General features: G+C 36.5%; 2 protein-coding genes and 1 long non-coding RNA gene across 3 annotated transcripts; 1 reads left to right on the top strand and 2 right to left on the bottom strand.

Annotated features, from left to right (window-relative positions):
* The first annotated feature begins 331 nt into the window (after window positions 1-331).
* On the top strand, window positions 332-1,013 carry LOC119076496. Its single transcript, XR_005087632.1, has 2 exons — window positions 332-442; window positions 527-1,013. It is a non-coding gene; the product is annotated as an uncharacterized LOC119076496 (long non-coding RNA).
* A 2,246-nt stretch (window positions 1,014-3,259) lies between these two features.
* On the bottom strand, window positions 3,260-4,655 carry LOC119076476 (insulin-like growth factor-binding protein complex acid labile subunit). Its single transcript, XM_037183254.1, has one exon. The coding sequence runs from the start codon at window positions 4,642-4,644 to the stop codon at window positions 3,322-3,324; it is 1,323 nt and encodes a 440-aa protein (XP_037039149.1). The 5' UTR covers window positions 4,645-4,655; the 3' UTR covers window positions 3,260-3,321.
* A 630-nt stretch (window positions 4,656-5,285) lies between these two features.
* Window positions 5,286-7,393, bottom strand: LOC119076465 (mucin-2-like). The gene is made up of 3 exons (XM_037183232.1): window positions 7,299-7,393; window positions 7,081-7,242; window positions 5,286-7,026 (listed from the first exon to the last, which is right to left on the bottom strand). Exons 1-3 carry the CDS (start codon window positions 7,374-7,376, stop codon window positions 5,371-5,373), a joined length of 1,896 nt encoding a protein of 631 aa, XP_037039127.1. The 5' UTR covers window positions 7,377-7,393; the 3' UTR covers window positions 5,286-5,370.
* Between the last annotated feature and the right edge of the window lie 3,115 nt (window positions 7,394-10,508).

Here is a 10,508-nt window from a genome sequence, read left to right on the forward strand (position 1 = left end):
TGTCAAGTAGTCTTTGGAATTTACATGTAAATTACAGCGTAGTCAGTCAAAATGTAGAAAAGTGTTTGTAGAATACAAAGAAATAAGGTGTTGACAAAGAGAGCTGAGAGTTTGTTTACAAATACATTGTAATTTTTATCCCGACAACCTCAAAGTTCGACAAATTCGAATGACATTTCATTTGACAATGATCTATTTTTAAAAATTGTATTTATAAATAAATTGCGGACGTCACAAATTGATAAGGCAGCAATGCATTAACAGTTTTGAAAATCAATAAATATAAAGATGATTATCTGATTCCATTTATAAATAGCCCTTGAAACTGTCTAATCAATCAGTTTGAATTCAGCCGTTGTTCGAATCTGCTATTGGTGCAAAATGAAGTTACTTTGGCTATTGAATATTTTATTGTTTGCTATCAGTTCAACAACTGCTCAATGTGAGATGAACACTGATTAATTTTGAACGAAAATTCCCTAACTAAAGATTCTTGTGGTTTTTGTCTACTAAAATGTTATACTAGATTCATACTTTTGCTGGATGGTAGATCCTGATACATATAGTACGCCGAGATGTCATTGTGTTCAGCTAGAACGTCATTTACCTTGTGGGGCTATATATATTTACAATGATCAGCGTTCTTGCGAGGCTGACAGATGTGGAGGCAGGGGTTAGCGACATCATTGGAGGAACACGGATCAACAAAGAATTTTAGTTTACTTCGTGACAACAGAAGAAATCAATAATAATCATGGCAGAGTAAAATATACCAGGCAGAAGCGGCTCATTTTTGAAACGTCAAATAAGGGACCTAATAGTCTTGAAATTGAATTAATTTTATTCGCAAAATATAAGGCTACCGGATAATTCAGATCCATAGTCAAATGAAGGGCTCTTGCATTGGTTTTTTTCACTCTGCCGTGATAATAGTTCATCGATTGCTTTGTTTTTTGTTTTCAAAATGAATTTTTCATTTAATAAACTTATAGTGCATGAAACTATAGCAGTAGTTTGTTTTAGATTTTTTTTGTGAACATCTCCGACAAAAGTCAGCAGTTTATGCAAATCTAGGCAAAATGGTCACTTTCCTCAGAACTGTTCAAACTGTCGCTAACAAATCTAGTTTTTATTGACACATTCGTGGTCCACATTGTCTTCTCACAGTTTTCTGAAATGATATTTCTAAAAAACGATTCTTAAGGCCTTGCAAACAATGAAGCCAACACTTCTAGACGCAAAACAATGGTCCCACTTTTTTCGGAAAGGCCGCGGATACAAAGTTATATCATCGAAAATATATCATTTTTGCGCACAAATTTAGGCTATAATTTAGCATTGTGTTGATTCGTCTTAAGAGGAATTTTCAGCTCGCATCCTTTTTGGAAAAAGTAAAGTCATCGTTTGGCGTTGAAATGTGTTGGGTTTGATAAAAAAAAAATAGAAAGGTTTGTGATGTAACGTGTAGTTAGAGAAAACTTAATTGTCTACGAAAATTGACATAAATTTTGAGTTTTCTCGGACCTAGGTCATATCACTACAAACAATTCTATTTTTTTATTCATTTGTGTGCCCAAATGTAGGCTACAAATTTGCCAAGTGAAGATTCCTCTTAAGTATGCAAAATCTTGAGAGTGCAAAATATTTGCTTTTAGGTTACTGAGATGATTCTTTTAGTAAAAGTAACTGCTGCCTGCTAAGATATGTAGACATCGCCATACTTCTATTCGCAGATAATTTATCAGAAAACAATCAAAAATTGAATTTTGTCAAACCTTAAACGGCTATCATCTGTCATCGAAATCGACTTCAGTAATAAACGCTCTTTATATAGCACCTGTCGTATCATCAACCACGACATCATTATGGCCGAGGTTCGACTAATGTCGAATTGCTGAATGCCTCACCATATTATGAAGGGTGTGGTGATGAACATGGTCACATAATCGATCAAATGGATCCGAGACAGGTATTACGTGAATTACCTGATCAAGGAGAAAGAAGAAATTTGAATTTCGGGAATGTCCCAAATCAATTTCCTTACAAAAGTGTACCGATTAAGGAACATATTGGACGAAATTACGATCATCAAGGAAACTCAGGGAGTTATCATCCGGCTCGAAGGACCATGAAACTATTACTTCGATAATAGCTTGAAATTAAAACACGTAAAATTTACGTTTAACAAAAAATGATTTAATTATCTCAAATCGCACATAAACCGACTGATCGTCATTAAGGTTCTTTTTCAACTGAGTCTTCCTTGCTTCATTACGTCATATCAGAATGTATCGGGTTGCCAGATAGTTGGTTTGCTGACTAAAAACGGACTAGCACTCTAGTTCTCTAAACAGCACCATTTTATTGGTATGGATTATGAGTAGTATAATTTTAGCATTTCGTTAGTTTATTACTTCAACTGTACATCTGAGGAAAACACTTTTACAAGACGTGTGCGGGAAAACAGGCAACTCATCATTTGTATCCGATGATAAAGTAAAATGAGTCGAATTTGGATAAATTTGTACTTATATACGATCGTTGTATAGAATCAATAATTATATTTGCTTAATTCTGTTTTTTGCCTAGTGTCTTTTTTCAACGTGTATTGAAATGATCTGATTGTCAGACAAATCCAAATTACCCAGAATGAGTGATTGACCTTCGATATGGTGCGTCAAATTACGCAAATCGATTTGATGATCAAAAGTTTGATTCAATGTGAAATGTCCAAAAGCTTCTAAATAGATCGTGTTTTTCGTTGGGGCACTTTTGTCCGAAAGTTCAAAGCTCTCTTAAAGCCACTGGCACCAAACCACATAAAACTCTATTTGGCTCAAAAGCTCATAAAATTACCTTTCAAATGATACCCCAAACGACCATGTACATTTTGTGTACCTCGATAAATTTCAGTAAGAACAGTGTAAGTCTGCGGTTGAAAACTTCAACTACACATATTTCAGTGTGGATGAATTTTAAACCCAATAAGACCCTATTCGGCTCAATAGTACATGTGATTACCTTTCTAATGACACACCACACGACCCTGTACGGCTCGTGTAACTGGAGCAATTTTTGTAAGAAAATTGCAACTTTTCGGTTTTTGCTCACCTTTGACCAGCCACACAAACTTCGAAGAATTTTTTTGAAAGTGGTTTTGGCCACTAGGGTCCGATTTCGGTAGGCTGTTTTTCAAAAGAATCCCTCATAACTATTCACGAGCTTCATACAAAAGGACAATTTTACGAAATCGCGTGAATAAATCTGTTTATTAATATGTAGAATACATCATATTCGCTAAATTCAACAGTATACTTTCCTCTAGTGGTTTTTTTCAACGTTAATCGAAATGATTGTATTGTTCGACAAATCCAAATTACCCAGAATGAGTGATTTATCTATGATGTGTTGCGTTAAATTATGTAAGTCGGCTTGAGTCTGCGTGTCCTCACTTGGCGTTTTGAAAAATAGTGTGAAAGCATCGTCACTAAAAAGTGTATTTCTGGTATAAGAGTCAATCCTTTTAAGCCACTTGAATTCCTTCTGTTCAATATTGTCCGGTTCTGCACTTTTTTCAGCAAGAACATTCTTCGTCTGCAGATCAATAAACTGTGGAAATGCATTCAAGTCAATAGTTACCACTCCATCCTGATTGCTCAAGTCCATCTGGATCAAATTAGTTAATGCAGAAAATGTGTTGACCGACATGGCCGATATTCGATTACCCTTTAAACTCAAATATTGCAAACCAGAAAGTCCTTTGAACGTGTATTCGTCTAAAGCTGTATGTCTGTTGTTTGTTAAGTCTAATTTCTTCAATGCATTCAAGTTTGAAAATGCACCGTTCTCAATGCAACTGATGGCATTGCTGTTCAAAATTAATGTTCTCAAATTGACGAATTTACTGAAAACGTTTGCGCCTAGCCGCTCGATGCTATTCTGATACAAACTCAAAAGGAACAAATTGCGAATTCTTAGGGATGCCATCCACTGAATGTCACTGATACGATTATTCTCGAGAAGCAAATATCTCAGACTCTTCAAAATATTCCAGTTTCCAGTTTTATAAGAAATTTGATCGGTTGTTAAATCCAGCATTCTCAATTTTTCCAATCCGGTAAAGTCAATGGCACTCAAATTGGAAATTTTACTTCCTTTCAGAAACAAATATTCCAGCTGGGTCGAATCTTTGAAAAAACCCGAAGGCAACGCTGTTATTGAAGAAACATCGTCTATAATATGTAGAACTTTTAGTTGGTGGGTTCCATGAAGAGCTGATTTCATAATTACTGAGTTGGAACCGATAAATCTCAAATCTAGTAAATTGGGCATATTCATTTCGCTAAATGTGTCCTTTTGTATTGACTTCATTTTTCCGACATCGAACAGTTTTAACGTGGTGCAGTTTCTAAACAATTTGAACTCCGTAAAATCGCATCCTACATTCTGAATGGACTGGATGTATTTCCTTGGAATGTCCTTATATCCACACCTAATACGTTCACCTATTATGCGATGGCCATATACATATATCCCTTTGGTGCAATCCAGAAACAATTCGTCTCTATCGAAGTCACAGAATTCAAATGATTTTAAGGAAAACGAAAATTTCCACGTCAACATCAACAAAATTAAAAGTTTCATGCTGCTCTGTGTAGCTTAGCAAAAATACTGACTGAGAGCGATTCTTTAATTTGGCAAATTTTGCTACATATTCAACTAATCAACCGAATATGAAATAACTGTTCAGGGGTCAGTTTAACAAATATTTTTCCTTGTGCAAAACCTTGTTCCCCTCTAAATTAATAATACGTTTCGGATTCACAAGCAGCTGTTACGTTTATAAAATTTCTCATTTTTTTAGTTTGAAAATTTAAAAAAAAATAAGAAAGTCTTCTCTTAAAAATAGGCTCTGGCTGATTAAACTTCTTTTCACTTAAGTGTTTCTTTATTTTTCGTTTATGATGTTCACATGAATATACATTTATTAACGAAGTAAATTTAAGCTATTTTCTTCTTCTTCCAACGCATTTGTGGAGGGCAATGTCACAAGCACAAAAATCGAATGGACGCGTTGGATATCAATCCGATTCTTTGCTTTACTTACAGATTTGATCGTTTTTCAATTGTTGTACTAACTAGCCTTTTTTTCTATATCTGAAATAAATGGCTTTTCATGTGGACCCCACGAACTAATTGTTGCAAAACACAATGTAACGAATAAAATATTGGTAATGAGAGGTATACACGTTTTATTCTTTCTTTCTTTCTTTATCGCTTAAATAACGCATTTTACTTCACCGAAAATCTCGAGATGCGCACATTCCCACCTTGGATTGTCTTTCAAATTGAAACGAATTTTTATGGCGATTATGTTGTAATATTATTTGGTGTTGTTGTTGGAGGTTCTGTCGTTGTTGGAGGTTTCGTCGTTGTTGGAGGTTCTGTCGTTGTTGGAGGTTCTGTCGTTGTTGGAGGTGCCGTCGTTGTTGGAGGTTTCGTCGTTGTTGGAGGTTCTGTCGTTGTTGGAGGTTCCGTCGTTGTTGGAGGTTTTGTCGTTGTTGGAGGTTCCGTCGTTGTTGGAGGTTCCGTCGTTGTTGGAGGTTCTGTCGTTGTTGGAGGTTCTGTCGTTGTTGGAGGTGCCGTCGTTGTTGGAGGTGCCGTCGTTGTTGGAGGTTCCGTCGTTGTTGGAGGTTCTGTCGTTGTTGGAGGTTCTGTCGTTGTTGGAGGTGCCGTCGTTGTTGGAGGTGCCGTCGTTGTTGGAGGTTCCGTCGTTGTTGGAGGTTCCGTCGTTGTTGGAGGTTCTGTCGTTGTTGGAGGTTTCGTCGTTGTTGGAGGTTTCGTCGTTGTTGGAGGTTTCGTCGTTGTTGGAGGTTTCGTCGTCGTTGTTGGAGGTTTCGTCGTTGTTGGAGGTTCTGTCGTTGTTGGACGTTCTGTCGTTGTTGGAGGTTCTGTCGTTGTTGGAGGTTTCGTCGTTGTTGGTGGTTCTGTCGTTGTTGGAGGTTTCGTCGTTGTTGGAGGTTTCGTCGTTGTTGGAGGTTTCGTCGTCGTTGTTGGAGGTTCTGTCGTTGTTGCAGGTTCCGTCGTTGTTGGAGGTTCTGTCGTTGTTGGAGGTTCTGTCGTTGTTGGAGGTTCTGTCGTTGTTGGAGGTTCTGTCGTTGTTGGAGGTTCTGTCGTTGTTGGAGGTTTCGTCGTTGTTGGAGGTTTCGTCGTTGTTGGAGGTTTCGTCGTCGTTGTTGGAGGTTTCGTCGTTGTTGGAGGTTCTGTCGTTGTTGGAGGTTCTGTCGTTGTTGGAGGTTTCGTCGTTGTTGGAGGTTTCGTCGTTGTTGGAGGTTCTGTCGTTGTTGGAGGTTCTGTCGTTGTTGGAGGTTCTGTGGTTGTTGGAGGTTTCGTCGTTGTTGGAGGTTTCGTCGTTGTTGGAGGTTTCGTAGTGGTTGTTGGAGGCTCTGTTGTTGTTGGAGGTTTCGTCGTTGTTGGAGGCTCTGACGTTGTTGAAGACTCAGAAGTTGCTGAAGGCTCTGAGGTTGTTGAAGGCTCTGAGGTTGTTGAAGGCTCTGAGGTTGTTGAAGGCTCTGAGGTTGTTGAAGGCTCTGAGGTTGTTGAAGGCTCTGAGGTTGTTGAAGGCTCTGACGTTGTTGAAGGCTCTGACGTTGTTGAAGACTCTGGCGTTGTTGAAGACTCTGACGTTGTTGGTGGCTCTGTCGTGGTCGGAGGCTCTGACGTTGTCGACATGGCCGAAGGCTCTGACGTGGTCGGAGACTCTGACGTGGTTGGAGGCTCTGACGTTGTTGAAGAGTCTGACATTGTTGGCGGTTGTGCTGCCATTAGTTCGCTGAATGAAGGGTCTATCTCTTCATTGTGGTCACTAAGAATGTAGCGTATTATTTCATCTTCTTCCATATCAGGTTTTTGTTTTTTGTTCAGGTGGCGAAGTGGTTTAAAAAAGAAGTACTTAAGTGAGCACTCATCACCATATAGAGGAAAGATTGTTTCGACGTCATCTGCATGCATTTTCCTTTGCCATTTCTTAAAATCGAAAGCGTTAGCAAGTTTTTTGTAAAGAAAATTCTCTTCATCTACCCCGTGTTCAATATTTTCACTCGGTTCCGCATTTCTTATAATATGTTCGCCAATTTGATGAAAGGTTACGTCGGGAAGCTCTGTGTGTTTTTTGATCAACCGTAACCGATGTTTATTTCCAAAAACGTTTTCTTGATTGTTATCGAATCTCGCAGTGTGTCCCTTTGAAATTACATAATGAGTCGATAGCAACAAATTTTCTAAGTCATTTTAATTACCTGTTCGGCTAGACAAGCCAGACAGAATATTGAAACTGCAAGTTCTCTCAGTTTCATTCTCACGACTATTACAGCCATCCAATTCACTTGTTAATTTTATACACATCTGTTATCGTTACGTCTGATCAATTAAATTTCAGTACATCAAAACGTGACAAAATTCAATCCTAACAAATAGATAGAGTTTGTTAGAACTTATTCTGTCTACCGGATGTTAACACCGTTTCGCCATGGTAAATATTTTTGTTAATTTTTTTTAAGCAAACTGAATGAACAATGATTAGAAAGTAAAGCGTAAAAACTTAGTGTGTTTAGTAAATATAAAACGCGACTCTAATAGCGTAAATATCAGTTTGATAGAAATTTTAATTGTTCTTGAAAATGACGTGTCTGGCTGATTTTGTTTCCATTACTGTAATAAGAAAGACAACCGTTAACAAGACAAAATTAAAATTATTTTATTGACCAGAGGTTGATAGTTGATAAGACGTTCGAAAACCGACCGACAAATTTAAGGTAACTACAATCTGACTCTTTACGATTGAACTGATTATGGCCGATCGTTTCGTCAAGCGATGGTCATTGTTGTGAGCTATAAGATTCACCGCATATAATGACACTACACTCTTCATATGACAATAGAGTGTTAACGGAAAGCGATTCTAGACCGGTTGATTTTTCTGGACTCACTCTCAATGTTATTTTATTTATTCATGGATTTTTGACAGCCCACCTTACAGATCAGTTAAATGTAACTGGTCAGAAATCGAATTCCGTGAACACTCCACATTGTGACTGGCTAAGTGTTAGTCAGAATTTTCTCACTTTCCATTTCAAATTTACGGCTTGAATATGTGCAAGAGCGGGTCAAAGTCCGGAGGTTGATAGTTGTGATCAAAATGCAATAGATTCTGAAAGACATTTAAACGGCGGAAGAGAGATAGAGAGGTGTGAAAAATTTAATGGAAACGGTCAGTGCACGCATTACATCAAATATATTTTTATACCAAAGCATATTTTTCAAAAAAAAACATTTTCTTTAATTTTCTCAAAAAAATCGGTAAAATTTGTAGAAATGAAGGAAAATTGGGGAAAATAACGGAATTTTTTTTCGACAAAATTAGTTCTACGTTACACTTGCTCAATGCACGAAATTCTAAATTTAAAGGGAAATAAAAAATCCTCTTTTTCACAAATATAAATATGTTTCTTTATTATTCTCTTGTTCTTTAAATGTTAAATATTTCCATGAAATACAACTCAGTATTATGTACATTCTTATAATGTGAGACACAGCATCATTTTATTACTTAACGTTTTTTTGTTGTTGTTGTTTTTGTTTCATTTTTTTATATTATTTTTCAATTTTTAAATCAATCCATCAAACAACAATAATATTATACAAAGCAATTGTGTGGTGATATAAATTTCGAGAATAAATAGAGTACTGAAACTGAACAGTGTATCATACAAACGTACAACACTGTAGAAACATGTTCATGTAAAATAGAGTACTTTCTGCAGCCGACCACTCAGGATTGAAGTGCATTGGGGAAAGCCAAAAAGGAAGCCACAAAGAAAAAAATTCAAAAATCTCAAATCATTTGAAGATTCTGACAGGCTTATGAGTCAATCAGGTCCTAAATACACGGGCAATTTTACATTGCTGATATTGACAATTATGCTGCATTTTCCACTGTAATCTTATGAGAACAATGAAAAACGCAGCGTAATTGTCAATTTCAGCAACGCTTCATTGTTTGTGTGTTTTCGGCCTTAAGTCAACCAATTATATTCTCTGGACATTCAATTCAATTTTCGAACATGAAGTTGATTCAATAAGAAAAATTGAGTTCAGTAATTTAGCTGCTGGGGATGATCCGGAAAGCACATGAGCAATTTTGCATTGATGGGATCGACAATTACGCTGCGTTTGCCATTGTAATTCGATATTCACCAATGGAAAACGCATAATAATTGTCGATCCCATTCAAGCAAAATTGCTCGTGTGTTGGCCATAAAACAGTTAAGAATGTCATCAGACAACAAATTAAGTTTCACTTGAGTATTGTTAAGATGGCGCTGAGTAATTCATAATTGGTTCGATTGCGCTTCTATTCGAAACTGTTTGACTAAAATGACATAGAAAAGATGATTTCCTCTTTCTTTCTAACTCGGCTACGAAATGAATGTATTCATGTTTCGTGTGACTAGTATTGAAATGGACCGTATAGTGCGTCGGAGCGACATTTATCTCGACACTAGAGCTGAAAAGAAATTATTCCGGCACTAGAGCTGAATGGAAATTCGCATCGACACTAATGTCGAAATGAGTTGAAGAGTTATTATATTCATGTCGCAGCCAACTTTTAAAAAATGTGGTTCGATCAGAGCCTATTTTTAAGGATTTTAATTTTTTGCAATTCTGAAAATTCCGACTCTTTTCCGTATATTTTCAGATTTGTACGGAGTTTTTCAGAATTAAAATTACTAGAAATAGACCCTGGGCTCGACACAAGTAACAAAGCGGATATTTTCGGCACTAGTGCGAGAAACGACCACATTTCGTCAATTCGGTCAAATATAGCTGCTGCAATTGGTGATGTGGTGATGGTGTTTTAAGACACTTCTAACACTTAAGATACTAAACGTTTACGGTGTATAAATAAATTAGCTGTCTACCGAAGTTAACAAAATGGACTTGGGACTATTACTAGTTATAAATAGCATATGATGTGATGTTAACATTAACTGGGTTCAATTAAGCAGTAAGTTATAAACGAACAAAAAATAAAATTGTTCAACAACGAGATTCTTTTGTTAAATTTTCTTTTGTTTTTAAAATTTATCAATTAACAAGTGACTGACTGGTATATACGTTTTTTTTGTAATTTTAATTGCCATATTGTCATTGTCTTGCTTTTTTCTTAATAAAAATTTTCTTTTCTTTTACAACAAAAATATTAAACTCTCTGTGGACTTACACTAAATAACACAAATTATTCTGAAACAATTTTACACATCTTGCTTGTCAACTATAAATCTACTAAAAAATCAAATGAAATGTTATGGTTCTGTTGATTCAGCTTAACTCAGTACAGAAAGAGAGCCTTGTGTGCATATCAGTCCTTCATAAAGCTACGGTTTCCCATCTATGCCATATTATTAATACCTGATGCGAAATACATTGGTTATACCAAGGCATTGAGC

The sequence above is a fragment of the Bradysia coprophila genome, unplaced genomic scaffold (genome assembly GCF_014529535.1).
Source record: "Bradysia coprophila strain Holo2 unplaced genomic scaffold, BU_Bcop_v1 contig_232, whole genome shotgun sequence".
NCBI lineage: Eukaryota > Metazoa > Arthropoda > Insecta > Diptera > Sciaridae > Bradysia > Bradysia coprophila.

Coding starts and splice junctions, on each gene's coding strand:
- LOC119076476 (XM_037183254.1), bottom strand. CDS start 4,644: ATGAAACTTTTAATTTTGTTGATGTTGACGTGGAAATTTTCGTTTTCC.
- LOC119076465 (XM_037183232.1), bottom strand. CDS start 7,376: ATGGCTGTAATAGTCGTGAGAATGAAACTGAGAGAACTTGCAGTTTCA. Junction 7,243..7,298: donor TGGCTTGTCTAGCCGAACAG/GTAATTAAAATG, acceptor GTAATTTCAAAG/GGACACACTGCGAGATTCGA. Junction 7,027..7,080: donor GTGAAAATATTGAACACGGG/GTAGATGAAGAG, acceptor TTCGATTTTAAG/AAATGGCAAAGGAAAATGCA.